Consider the following 12,353-nt stretch of genomic DNA (forward strand, 5'->3'; position numbering starts at 1 on the left):
CCATGCCTACAGGAGTCATCAAAGGGCTTGTGGGGGCTCGTTTTTGCTGTTGCTGGTCTGCCTGGGCTTCCAGGCAGACCACCAGCAGCAGAGCCCCTTGAAAAATGGGAATTAACCCCTAAATGCCGCGATCGCGGCATTGAAGGGGTTAACGCTGCCCTGTCGCTCTCATGGAGCGATCAGGCAGCAGGGGGATGTTGTGTCAGGTCCCCACACTTGTGTGGGGACCCAATCAACACTGAACCCCCTTTCCTGAAGCTGCCTGTGGCAGCTGAAAACGCTATTGCAGGTTTCTCTGCAATGGCGGTTTCAGCCTACAGGATCACAGGCTCGGGGGCGGGCTCGGAGTGGCTGTGCTGTCTGCCCAGACTCCTGGGCAGACAGCAACAGCAGCGCCCCCGCGTGGTGACACGGGGGCATTTTTTTGTGAATGTAAGAGGCTGACAAACTCCTAGGCGCCAGGACAAAATTCTGAGTCGCCATGGCGACCTGGCGCCTGGGATTTGTCGAGCCCTGAATAAAGCATATGTAAACATAATAGCTTCCTTGTATGGCTTTCATCAGATTTTTTTTTTATTTTTTTTTTTAAAGGAATTTTTTTTTTTACATTTTCCACCCCCTTGATGGATTATTTTTTTTTTACTTGTTAAAGCCCAAAGATTTATATAACATACAGAATCGGTAGAATATTATGGGAGTGTTGGTGCCTACAGCACATATACCAGCAGATTACTATAGATACTATAAACTTTTTTAGGCATTAGGTTTGACTCAGAGTTTGAATTGGTTTAGATTTTTCTTCTGTTCACTTATTTTGTTAAGTGATAAAACTGAACTATTATCATGTCTATTTGTGAAAGCTTTCTTGCTTTATAGCATTTTTTTCACATCTGCCAAAAACATTGACAAAGTTACATAGTACATAAGGTTGAAAAAAGACCTAAGTCCATCAAGTTCAACCTTTCTACCTAACCTTCCTACTCTTGATCCAAAAGAAGGCAAAAAAACACCTAATTATGCTACTACGTGTTCTGCCATCAGGGGAAAAATGTAATCATAGTACCTTCTGTATTCTTGGTTGGGCTGTCAGGGACAAACTGGCCCTTTAAATTGTGTTCTTAAAGCTGATTTAGTGGTTGGGAGACATATCTGCTTTTCCATACATTTGTATTTCTATTCTGTACGTGTTTTGGCTGTGAATGTGTGGTGGTTTGTATAGCTGGTTAGTCTAGTGTGATAATTGCTCCTATTATAAGGTAAGGCGTATGGAATTCTTACAGAGCTGTTATTCCTTGAATGACAGCCCTACTCCTGCCGAAATAATAGTCATGTGAAAAATCAATTCAAGAAACTGCAAATGATACAAACTGTACGCTCTCCCAAAGCTGCAGAGCAGGAAACCAATATTTTGCACTGAAACAAACTGATCAAAAGTTTTTGTTTCTATTATGAGGAGCTCAAAATATTTGCTTGCCATTTTACTACTACTACTTGCCATTTTCAGTGTTTTCCCACTGTTTCCTTGACCGTAATTCTCCTTTTTTTTCTTTTTTATTATATATTTTTTCAAAGAGAGAGAGAGAGAGAAAGCTTTCTGTTGAAACCATTTTTAGATGTATAGTTCAAAATTTGGTATAAATAATACATTAAAATACTGAAAAAAAACAATTGTGTCTAATATTTTGCAATAAAAGTGGTCCCCAAACCAGTTTAGTTCACCAAAATACCGCAAAATATATTAATGTAAGTATCTTGGACTTTAAAAAAAAAAAAAATATATAAAAAAAAAAAATAAATAAAAATAAATAAATATATATATATATATATATATATATATATATATATATATATATACACATACACCCAGCATTCCATTTTTTATTTTTTATTTTTTTTTTTTTATTTTTTTTTTTAAGAGAAACCCTCTACCTGAGGCTTCTGGCAGGGGAGTTAATGTCTCCTGCACCGGGAACCGTCGGGTTAAGGGGTTAAAGCACAATAGTGCTATAGTAAAAATGTAAATAGTAGATTTAATAGATTTAATATTAATTGCATTCCTTAGTATCTTAAACGTTAACAAATATGTCATTTTAATACTTCTTTAAAAGGTTCATTTATATGAAAACACTTCTAACATGTCGTATATCTCCAGTATGATGATACTGCTATATTAATATCTAAACCAACTCTGGGATGGTAAAGATACCTTTTCTGTTTCTATGGCAACAACCTATCCCGTCCTTGCTTTTGAAAAGGTTTCCTTGAAAAAATAACTTTGGAAAAGTTATTTACAAGATGGAGTGTATTTCGCTGGTTAAACGAGAGGCCATGGTCTAAAACTGTAGGATCAAGGTTAGATGTAATGTACAGTCATGTGATTTTAAGCATGCATGGAATAGGCATAAGGCGAGCCGGAATTTAAGACAAGATCAAGGACTAAGCCTCTACACCACAAAAACGCGAAGACTAGATAGGCTGGTTGTTCATCTGCTGTGAAATTCAAAGATTGATTTTTCTGATGCAACACGGAATTGCACCCCCTATGTGGCTATAACAGCTTCCACTCTTCTGGGAAGGCTTTTCAGAGGATTTTTGGGTGTTTCTGTGGCAACTGTTGTGAGGTCAGGCACTGATGTTGGACGAGAAGGCCCGGCTCACAATTTCCGTTCTAATTCATCGAAAGGTGTTTGGGTGGGTTGAGGTCGGGGCTGTGTGCCGGCCGGCCAAACTCTTCCAACCATGTCTTTATGGTCGTTGCTTCGTTCACTGGGACACCGTCCTGCTGGAACAGGAAAAGGCTTTCCCCAAACTGGTGACGCAAAGCTGAAAGCATACGATTATCTAAAACTTCTTTGTATGCTGGATCCTTAACGTTACATTTCACCGAACTGAGTAGTCTAATCCAAACCCCCAAAAACATCCTACCTCCTCCACAAATCCTTACAGTAGGCACTATGCATTCTGGTAGGCAGCTTTTTGCTGACATGGTTTTTGCGGACCAGGATTGTCCATCAGACGTCTAGATAGTGAAGTGTGATTCACATGACTCCAGCGAGAATGTTCCACTACCCCCAGAGTCCGTTGGTGGTGTGCTTTACACTACTCCAGCTGGTATTTGGCATTGCACATGGTTATCTTTATGCTAACCGTACTTCCAAAGGCAGATGTTTTTTTTGTTTTTTGAAAAATTTATATTTTTTTTTTACATACATACATGCTCCAGCACTCTGCAGCTCTGCTCTGTGAGTGTGCGTGGTCCATCACTTCGTGGCTGAGCTGTGGTTACTCATAGACTCTTCTACTTCACATTAATAGCGCTTACAGTGGACCAGGGCAGAAATATCACTAACTGATGTGTGGCAAAGGTGGCATCCTATGATGCTTTAAAGTCACTGAGCTCTTCAGTACGACCTATTCTACTGCCAATGTTTTTCTATTGAGATGGCCGTCTGTTTGTCTGGTTTTATACACCTGTTGGCAATGAGTGCGGGTGAAACACCTAAAATCAATGATTAGCATAACTCTCTGGGTCAAGACCCGAATCCTCTGGGTCATGGGGCCTTGACATGCCCTGCTCCTGCCCATTTTCCCTTGAAATGGGGGTGTTGCCCACCAGCATCACCGTGACCTCCCCCGACGTCAGTGGGCAGTCCTGGCCGCGTCCCGCAAAGGAGGGCTCCGGGCAGCCGGAGCCAAGAAGTTCCCAGGTATGATGATTAGGAGTTGGTCCACATATCTTTGGTCGTGTAGTGTTTAGAATTAAAGGTTGTAGATAAAAATCTGTTGGGTTATAGTGGTGCAATTATACAATGCTTGATTTATTCATGCCACAATGATATTAAATATTTGCTTAGCTCATTCCATTCTGGGGAAAATGTATGTATTTTTATCCTAAGTGCTATGCAATGCATTATAAAGATTTAATCGGCTGACATGTATTGGTAAAATAATAATCTTATTTTTAGGACACTGAATTATTCAGGCATTACCGTTTATACAGTTTTCTGTAAATAGTAAACCGAAGTGTTCGGAGAAAAGGGAAAATGATAAAACTCTGACAAGGACCTGGGAAATACCAATTAAAATGTAACCCCTTAAGGATCAGGCTGTTTTTTTACTTTGTACCCTTTGGGACGGAGGCTGTTTTAACACTTTTGCGGTGCTCGTGTTTGGATGTAATTTTCTCCTCACCACCCATTTAGTGAACCCACACAAGTTTTATATATGAAGGGCTTTCTTCAGATACCATTTGATTATATTATCTAATTTCCATCATAAAATATTTTACCTGACTTTTACCTGAAAAATCTTTGAAAAAAGCTAATGAAAAAACCTGCTAAATAGATTCTTATTATTCTTATTGCCCAAGTTATTGGGCAAGAAGTACAAGTAGTGTTTTGCTATTTCAAAACCATTGTTTTTCCATATCTGGTCATTCTGCCCCGTGTTCTACTCTGGATATCTTTAAAGCCGTCCAGTGCAATTTACCTCATCAAACCATATATTTTTGAAAACTAGACACCTCAAGGTATTCCAAATGCTGGTATTTTAACCCTTTCCATGCACTAATTCTACCCTTTGTCAAACTTTGTGGTAGTAATTTATTTTGTTTTTTAGTTATCACAAAAATTGTGCTTCAGGTATGGATTTACAGCTCCTGGTATACGTCACTTTCAAACAACACAATATGTGTTCAGCAACATCTCCCAAGTACGGTGATACCCCCGTGCATGGGTTTGTGGCCACATTTGGGAAGCGCTCTTTGCCTATGCCCTGTCTTTGAGCCCGGCCACTCCAATTTACACCATCAAACCATTCATTTTTTTTTAAATTAGACACCCCTTGGGTATTTGAAATGTTTTTATCTTTTCGTGTCAAGATTTTGGGGAAGATACAGTGTTAATTTTGGCACTTGCTCATAATATTACACTATTTTTGGACTTTTTTTAAAAAATTTTTGCTGGAACTGGATGTTTCCTCTGATGCATAATTATTTTTAATGTTAACACTTTTTTGGGAAAAACTGTTGTGCGCACAATTTTTGGACATGTGCGCTCTCTAAAAAAGTTATGTGCGTGCGCACAAGCGCACAGCTTAGAGGGAACACTGGTCTGGAGACCCTCTAGCGAACTTTTCCAACTTTGTTATTGCAAGTGACCCCAGAGAGCGGTCACAGCGCATCCTGGGGTGAATGTCGGTGTTGCCGAATGCCATAGTTGACATGGCCCCTGATGCCGGTCTCTGGGTTTCTGAATGCCTTGACATCGATTCATTACAGCAACACCGTTTAAGCGAAGCTTGTTTAATGAAATGACGTGTCAGGCATGTCATTGGTCGTCATCTGACCATTTTTGCATGGCGTGCCTGACGTGTCAATGGATGTTAAGGGGTTAAAGAGATAGGAAACATTGGATATAAATAGTGTATCCCATGGATCAAGTCGTGTGTGGGCACAAAGACTGGTTTAGATGTTCAGATTGATGTGCTTTGGGTAAACACACAAATATCGGTCAAATGTTTTCTTGGCACATCTGAGAACTTTAGTCTGCATACTGTAGTTAAACCCTGTGTATGGTTTATGCCTTTTGACACATAAGGATCAAAGAGATTCTAATTCTTTTCATGCATCGGACAGGGTGTTGCTAGCAAAAGCTTGCCAAAAGTGCCATGGCAATGAAGTGTTATAGTGCGTGGACATTGTGCAATGTAATGTGAATTACTTTATCACAAGGTGCCTTATCTTCCATAAAATCTTCTGTTTCTATGTAAGTTGGCATAAACTTCACACAGACGTGGAGTCTCACAGATACAAGTTATTTATTGGTTTATGCAGCAGCATCGTTGTATGCCGGCGCTGTACAACATTAAAACGTTTAATACAATTAAAAGTTTTAGTTGTGGAATATACAAATGTGGATCAGATCAATTAGCCTCTCCCCAATACATAGCCTTTACGTTGCAATTAAAAGACTGCGATGGCTTTCTACGCATGCTCACCCAGGAACGCTTGCTGAAGGTTGAGTTGACTGATAACTGTATCGCATGGCAGAAAATGTGTTCGGCCGTAGCGAGAACTCCATGAAGACCACTTGGCTATCATATGTATTAAAGTGTAGATGAAAGCTGAGGCATTACAATTATTTTGGCACTTTTTGGTTACTTGTATCTTTTGCTGAGAAACCCGTAAAGTGTTAAAGTATATTTCCTTATGGTCGGTGCTTGGAACTTTTTTGTGATATATTGACTATTTTAGCACAGCGTGGTAAAGTGGACCACGTCGCAACGTTTCAGAGGGTAAACAATAGGAACACGTTTGGAACAGACACTATGAGCTGAAAAAGATACTTGCACGATTCCAAAAGCTTGCAATTTAGTGCAATTCAGTTAATAAAGGTATCATCTTTTCTGAATTTGCTCATTTTCTGTTCACAGCTAACAGTCCAATTCTGGATTTCTGTGTAATTTGGGCAGCTTTTTCTTGCCTGGAGCTCCCTCTTGGGGAAGTCTTGGTGTATTGCCAGAAGAAGTAAATGGCTGGGATGGGAGGAAGGCAACGCTTTGCAAGACTGCAAATTAGGTTTATTATTTCTCCCTACCCTTTGTAGTGTAATTGTTAAAAGCGGTGCAGTAACATGGCAACCACCCCTTTGACTGATCCTCTTAAAGCCCGTGATTAAGGTTAATTTTCTTTAATAACGTTATTTATTGCATTGCACATCGGTTCCGGACTATTGAAAGGCGTTTATTGGTTATATGTGTAGCTGAGCACGGTGTGCTTTAAAGATGGTGTTCATCTCTTGTGCTTTGTTCCAGGCGGGCAGCATGTCGCTCTGACTCACTCGGCTTGCTGCTTTTTAGTCATATCTCTACCCACTATCACTGCAACATTCATCGCTGCGTATGGCACTACTGTACTTCTATAGTGCATATTCTAAATGTTTTAGTTTATTTTTAAACAGAAAGGGACATCACAGCTGTTAACATAACTAAATATATTGAATAGAACTTCCCATAGCTAGTGATGTTTGTTTCTCAACAATTTGCTGCCATGTGGTTAGTCCTACCTTAAGCTGTCTGACCCAGCAAAGCAATTTAACAATGATAGAGATAGGGCTTAAGTCGGTGTAACGTCTTATTCTGTCTCCCCGATAAAGAATTCATATTAATGTAATTTAGTAACTATGCGTTAGGTACTTTGGGTAAAATCTCCCTAAAAGGCTGCAGTTCATCGCTCCTTCAGCTGTCCGAATTTTGTGGCATGTTGGTTGGTTGAAGCAGCCGATTGCTGGCCGGAAAGAATTCCCATTGAAATAAAGAGTGTCTCTTTAAGATGGTGGCACCCATTGTACATACTCAAGACAGGTTTCCTTGTGGTTTGCTTGGTGTACTGGACTGTATAATGTAGGGTTTAGGAAAGTGATAGATTTGTCAGGGTAGCTAATTTACCTTTTTCAGGATGGGCTGCTGGTTCTTACCCCAGGTTAATGGAGGCAGGCAAGCAGGGGACTGTTGTACTTGCAAGAGTGACCCATGGTGAAAGTAGTCATGTTGGATCAGGCTCAGGTAACAAAGCATAACCTCTCAAAACAAGTTGCCAATTTCTAGCACCCAGGTTTTATAGCCTGCCAACACGCGTCTGATGCGTGTAGTTTATAAGGACTAGTAATGGGTAATAGTCCTGAAAGGCATCGGTAGGGCTCCATCTAGTGGCTGATCACCAAGGAGCACATTTCCTAAAGGACGTCGATTTTATTCCCTCTACAAGCAGATCCACAGATTCTATTCCCTCTACAAGCAGATCTGCAAGTAACGCACACACGGTATCGTAAAGACATTCATCTGACACTGTTCAATCTGAACATTGGATCATTTATTGGCTTTTGTGAAGTTTAGTAATAATTGCAGTTTGAAATCTCTTGTGCTCTAGAAGTAGATGAATGGATTGTGTTATGCATAAATAATTTCATAATGTCCTGTGGGAAATCAAAGGGTTAACAGCGTCGGGGTATAAACAAAGGAAGCAAGGAATATAATGTGAATATGAACTTCTGAGAAGCACCTCCTGGGGAGAGTAGTCGGACAAATTAAAAACAAAGTTTAGTAATGATGCATGAAAGCGGGATTTAGTTGCTAGTAGCAGGAATGCTCACAGAGAAGAATAGAAGAGCGTTGTGTAAAGTCAGAGAGCTCCAACAGAGACGGTCCGACATTAATTCACACCACGGGGAGGCCGATTATTCTACTGCTCAAGACATGATGACTTCCGTAGGTCACAGCCATGATTATGCACTGGTTTATCACTTGGTGGGGCTGTGCTTTGTAAAGTATTATCGGTGGTCGGCTGGAGAAGCTTTAGGTGGTGTGAGCGTGTAACCGGCTGTACGGCTGCTCCAGCGGTAGTTAAACGTACCTTCTCCTGATGCTCAGACTGCAGAATATTCCAAAAAGATTTCAGAGGACCCTTACATCAATGATCCATGAATAACCTGCATTAGATAATCATAGCAACAGTCAAGATTCTACATACTAAAGTCTTTTACTCTTGATTACTGCTCCTCTTGACTTACCCGGGGTTTGCAAAAGAAAAAGTACCGGTGATGCCATTAATGGAACTCGCATGCATGCAGAATCCATTTTGTCGCAAATGTATTCAGTTTTTCCCCAGGTCATGGCTTTGTATCTGGCATTTAGTTCTAAAGTGTGCATTTCCTAGTTTTCCAATGAAATCTGCCCCTGATCTGTAGGGGTTACTGACATGGCACACAGATAGAAGTCTTTTGAGATCCATTTCTCCTGACCCAGGGCATGATTTGTGTCACGCAGTATCAGTCTCATCAAATGGGTTGGCAGGTTCCTCAATAAGACCAGATATGCGACTTGCTCTAAAAATCACTTTAGGGCATTATATGGCTATCACGGAGCATCTAGTGTCTCGTGATAGGGGGCTTCCACATCATGGTGTATTGGCCCCGCAGTTTTGAATTGAATAATGTATTTTATTTATTTTCTTTCAGAGACTTAAATTGCCTGTCGCTGTTTTCCCACAGGGATGTTTTGTAAAGGAGATAAAGGCTTTAGGGTTAGCGGAGTTAAATGTAGGCAGTATTGTATTGCTGCTGAGGCAGGATTAACGGAATGCTTTATGTGTATGTATAATATCTACCAGCGGTAGGAAGAATATTCAGGATCATATTGATTTTTTTTATTTTTTTCTTCAGCCCAGCGAGCCTACAATATAGTGATTAGGGTCCCTATTTCTCATTCATTAGTGTCATTTTATACACCTCTGCCAAACGTGTTGCTATATATATATATATATATATATATATATATATATATATATATATATATGTGTTTAGTACTGTTTTAGGCAGGTGTGAAAAATGCTGTAAATTAAGAATGTTTTCAAAAAATGATTTTTATTTTTTAGCATTCAAGAAAATGCAAAGTGAGGGAACAGAATAAAAATATCAATTAAATAAATGTTTGGTGTGACCACCATTTACTTTCAAAACGGCATTAATTCTTCTAGGTAGAATATAGTTAGGTTATTATAAAATAATTATGCTAAACTGGTGGTAACAGTCATCAATTTAATATGTAGGTTGAAACATAATCATTAACTGAAACAGAACCACTGTGTACGAGGACTAAAACCGGGTGAGGAACAGCCAAACTCACAAGGTGAGGTTGCTGAAGAAAGTTTAATGTCAAAAGTCATTCACCATGACAAGACTGAGCACAGCAACAAGACACAAGGTGGTTATACTGCATCAGCTCGGTCTCTCCCAGACAGGTATTTCAAGGCAGACAGGGGTTTCTCTAGATGTTCTGTCCAAGCTCTTTTGAAGAAGCACAAAGAAACTTTCCTGCCAAGTTCCTGTTCCTGTGCAAGTGTACCTAGAAGAATAAATGCTGTTTTGAAGACAAAGGGCGGTCACACCAAAAGAGTTAAAACATATCGTAACTAGATTTCAACAGGCCGTGTGTTTTCCTTACGGCGCGAAACACAAGAGGGATTCTTGGTCGTAATGGAAGAAACCCACTTCTGCATTGTTTTAAATGGAAATATTTATCTGTAAACTATGTTTCTTCCTCTGCAGATGAAACCCCAGAAGAGATGCGAGTGAAGAGCAGCTTGTGTGAAAAAGTGTCGCTCTATAAAGGGGACATCACTCAGCTGGAGGTCGACGCCATAGTCAATGCAGGTAAGATGCCATAGATTTATTTGGCATATTTATTAATCTATGTATTGCATACAGCACTGGAAATATATTGAATAAATGTGTTTATTATAATTTTCTCTCATTGAAGCCTAAATTGTGCACTTAAAAGATGTTCTCATATTGTGTCCCCCCTGTGCACTTGTTCTTTAAGTGACTCCATGATCAGACTTTGCTGGAAATTCTGATCCATTCTCCTGTTCTCTTCTGATTTAATGATGCATGGTACGACCGTGAGATATCACTGCGTCCAAAACAAGTCTCTGCTTCCAGATGGATTTTATTCGATGCAAACGATACAGTTTTTTGGTTTATGTCCCCTTAAATGCTTTGTGTTGGCAGATGTTATCTGGTGGCTTTCAATGTGGTAAAAAAAATCTTACGTTTCAATTTATTAAAAAGAAAGAAAAGAGGGGAAAAAAAGAATACTATTGCAGGCTCACTAATAAGTTCTAAACAGAATTGTTTTTGTACATTGTAGTAGTTGTTGAAAGTACTAATTAATATATACATGTTCCCTCAAGATTGTAAGCTTGCGAGCCGAGCCTCTCCACCTAATGTATCGGTTTGTCTTAGTCTGTCAATTCTCGTCTTGTCATATCCCTTGAATATATGTATTGTATTAAGCGCTGCGTAAACAGTTGGCGCCATATAAATAAAGTTATGATAATGATCATGTGGGTTGTTTCCAATGGAACAAAACTGACTTGCCTAAAAAAATTAAACTTTGGAATCAGCCCTTTATCACTCTTCCTGTTCGGGAGACACGTATGTCAGGCTTTGTCTTTGTCATCATTCTCCTCCTCGCTATGATCATGAGTTGGGAGAACTGGGATGGTTTCTTTTTGTTTATGTATAACATTTAATGTATGTGTATGTATGTATATATATATATATATATATATATATCAATATTGATAAAATTCCTCTACCCCATCCAAAAAACTCAATGAAGAATGAAAGCATACATACCTGAGGGACACAATGTTTCACTATCCTGATTGCCCAGATAAGCTGGGTTTACTGCTCTGAATAACTGAAGCAGGATGTTTTCTTTGATTTATTCCTTCTTTTCCCCAAATATACAGTAAATGTTGGAACTTTTTAATGGTGTATTGCTTACAAATTATTGAGGGTCAATTTAATTACCACTATGAAATGCAAGTTTTTTTTCCCCTATAAAATAGAGAAATAGCTGAATATGTTTTGAGATTTTGAACAAGAAAATGAACCCGGCTATTTGAGAAGGCCCATCAGAGTCTATAAATGCTTAAGTGAAGCTGACGTAACTCCTTCCTTTCAAAAACCATATTGTTTTTTGTGTCTGTTTATGTGATTGCAATCGGTAATTCTTATATGTTTAGTTCATTCATTCTTTCCTATAGGATGCTTCTGGGCATCTCTGTACTGGGGGGGGTTAGGATGCTGATGAACACAAATTGGTGTTTGTTTCTTTTCTGCAGTTGCACTTATATGGCACAAGAAATCCACAGAGCCTTCGCAATGTGTGTGTGTTAAAATAATAATAATAATTAAAAAAAAAGCATAAAAGTAAAATTGCCACAAACTTTGGCAGCGATCGGTGATGAAATGGCTGCCTGAAAAGTCTGAAAATGACCCTAGCTGAATACCCTTGGCAGTAATTTGAATGGGGGGGGGACGCGCAATACATTATCCCAAATGGAACATAAGCTCCAGAATACGGAAGTGCACATTTTCAACTTTTAGCCAAACCCAAGCATATTGGACATCGCTGCGCTTGTGGGGGTGTTGCCACAGCGACATCACAATGTATGTGTAAAGCAGAGTTATCTAGTGATGAATGAGTTTGAAAAAATGATGTGCTCCTTGTAATATTTGTCCTATATCAGCCAAAATAAATAAAATTCCTAGGCATATATACGGTGGCTTCCACATTAAGACACATGAATAAGCCTTTCCTATTGGTACTAGCGGCATACAATTTAAACATATGTAAAGCCGAGGCTTATAGAAAACCAGCAGACATCTCTACAAACCGATAGTCTGTATAGTTACACTAATTGAGAAAAAGGCAAATTTTGTGTTGCAGAACAACATGGCAAAAACATGAAAATTGCTCAGGCCCTGTAGTATAAAACAGGACTCGAC

At 39.3% G+C, this 12,353-nt stretch overlaps 1 protein-coding gene across 1 annotated transcript in view; it reads left to right on the forward strand.

The window, feature by feature from the left end:
- MACROD2 (mono-ADP ribosylhydrolase 2) overlaps positions 1-12,353 on the forward strand; it is a 773,797-nt gene that overhangs the window by 10,098 nt on the left and 751,346 nt on the right. The window contains exon 3 of the mRNA XM_053461358.1: positions 10,104-10,208. Coding sequence (XP_053317333.1) covers positions 10,104-10,208 — 105 coding nt within the window. The remainder of the gene's footprint in view (positions 1-10,103; positions 10,209-12,353) is intronic.

Source organism: Spea bombifrons, chromosome 3 (assembly GCF_027358695.1).
Source record: "Spea bombifrons isolate aSpeBom1 chromosome 3, aSpeBom1.2.pri, whole genome shotgun sequence".
In the NCBI taxonomy this organism is placed as follows: Eukaryota; Metazoa; Chordata; class Amphibia; order Anura; family Pelobatidae; genus Spea; species Spea bombifrons.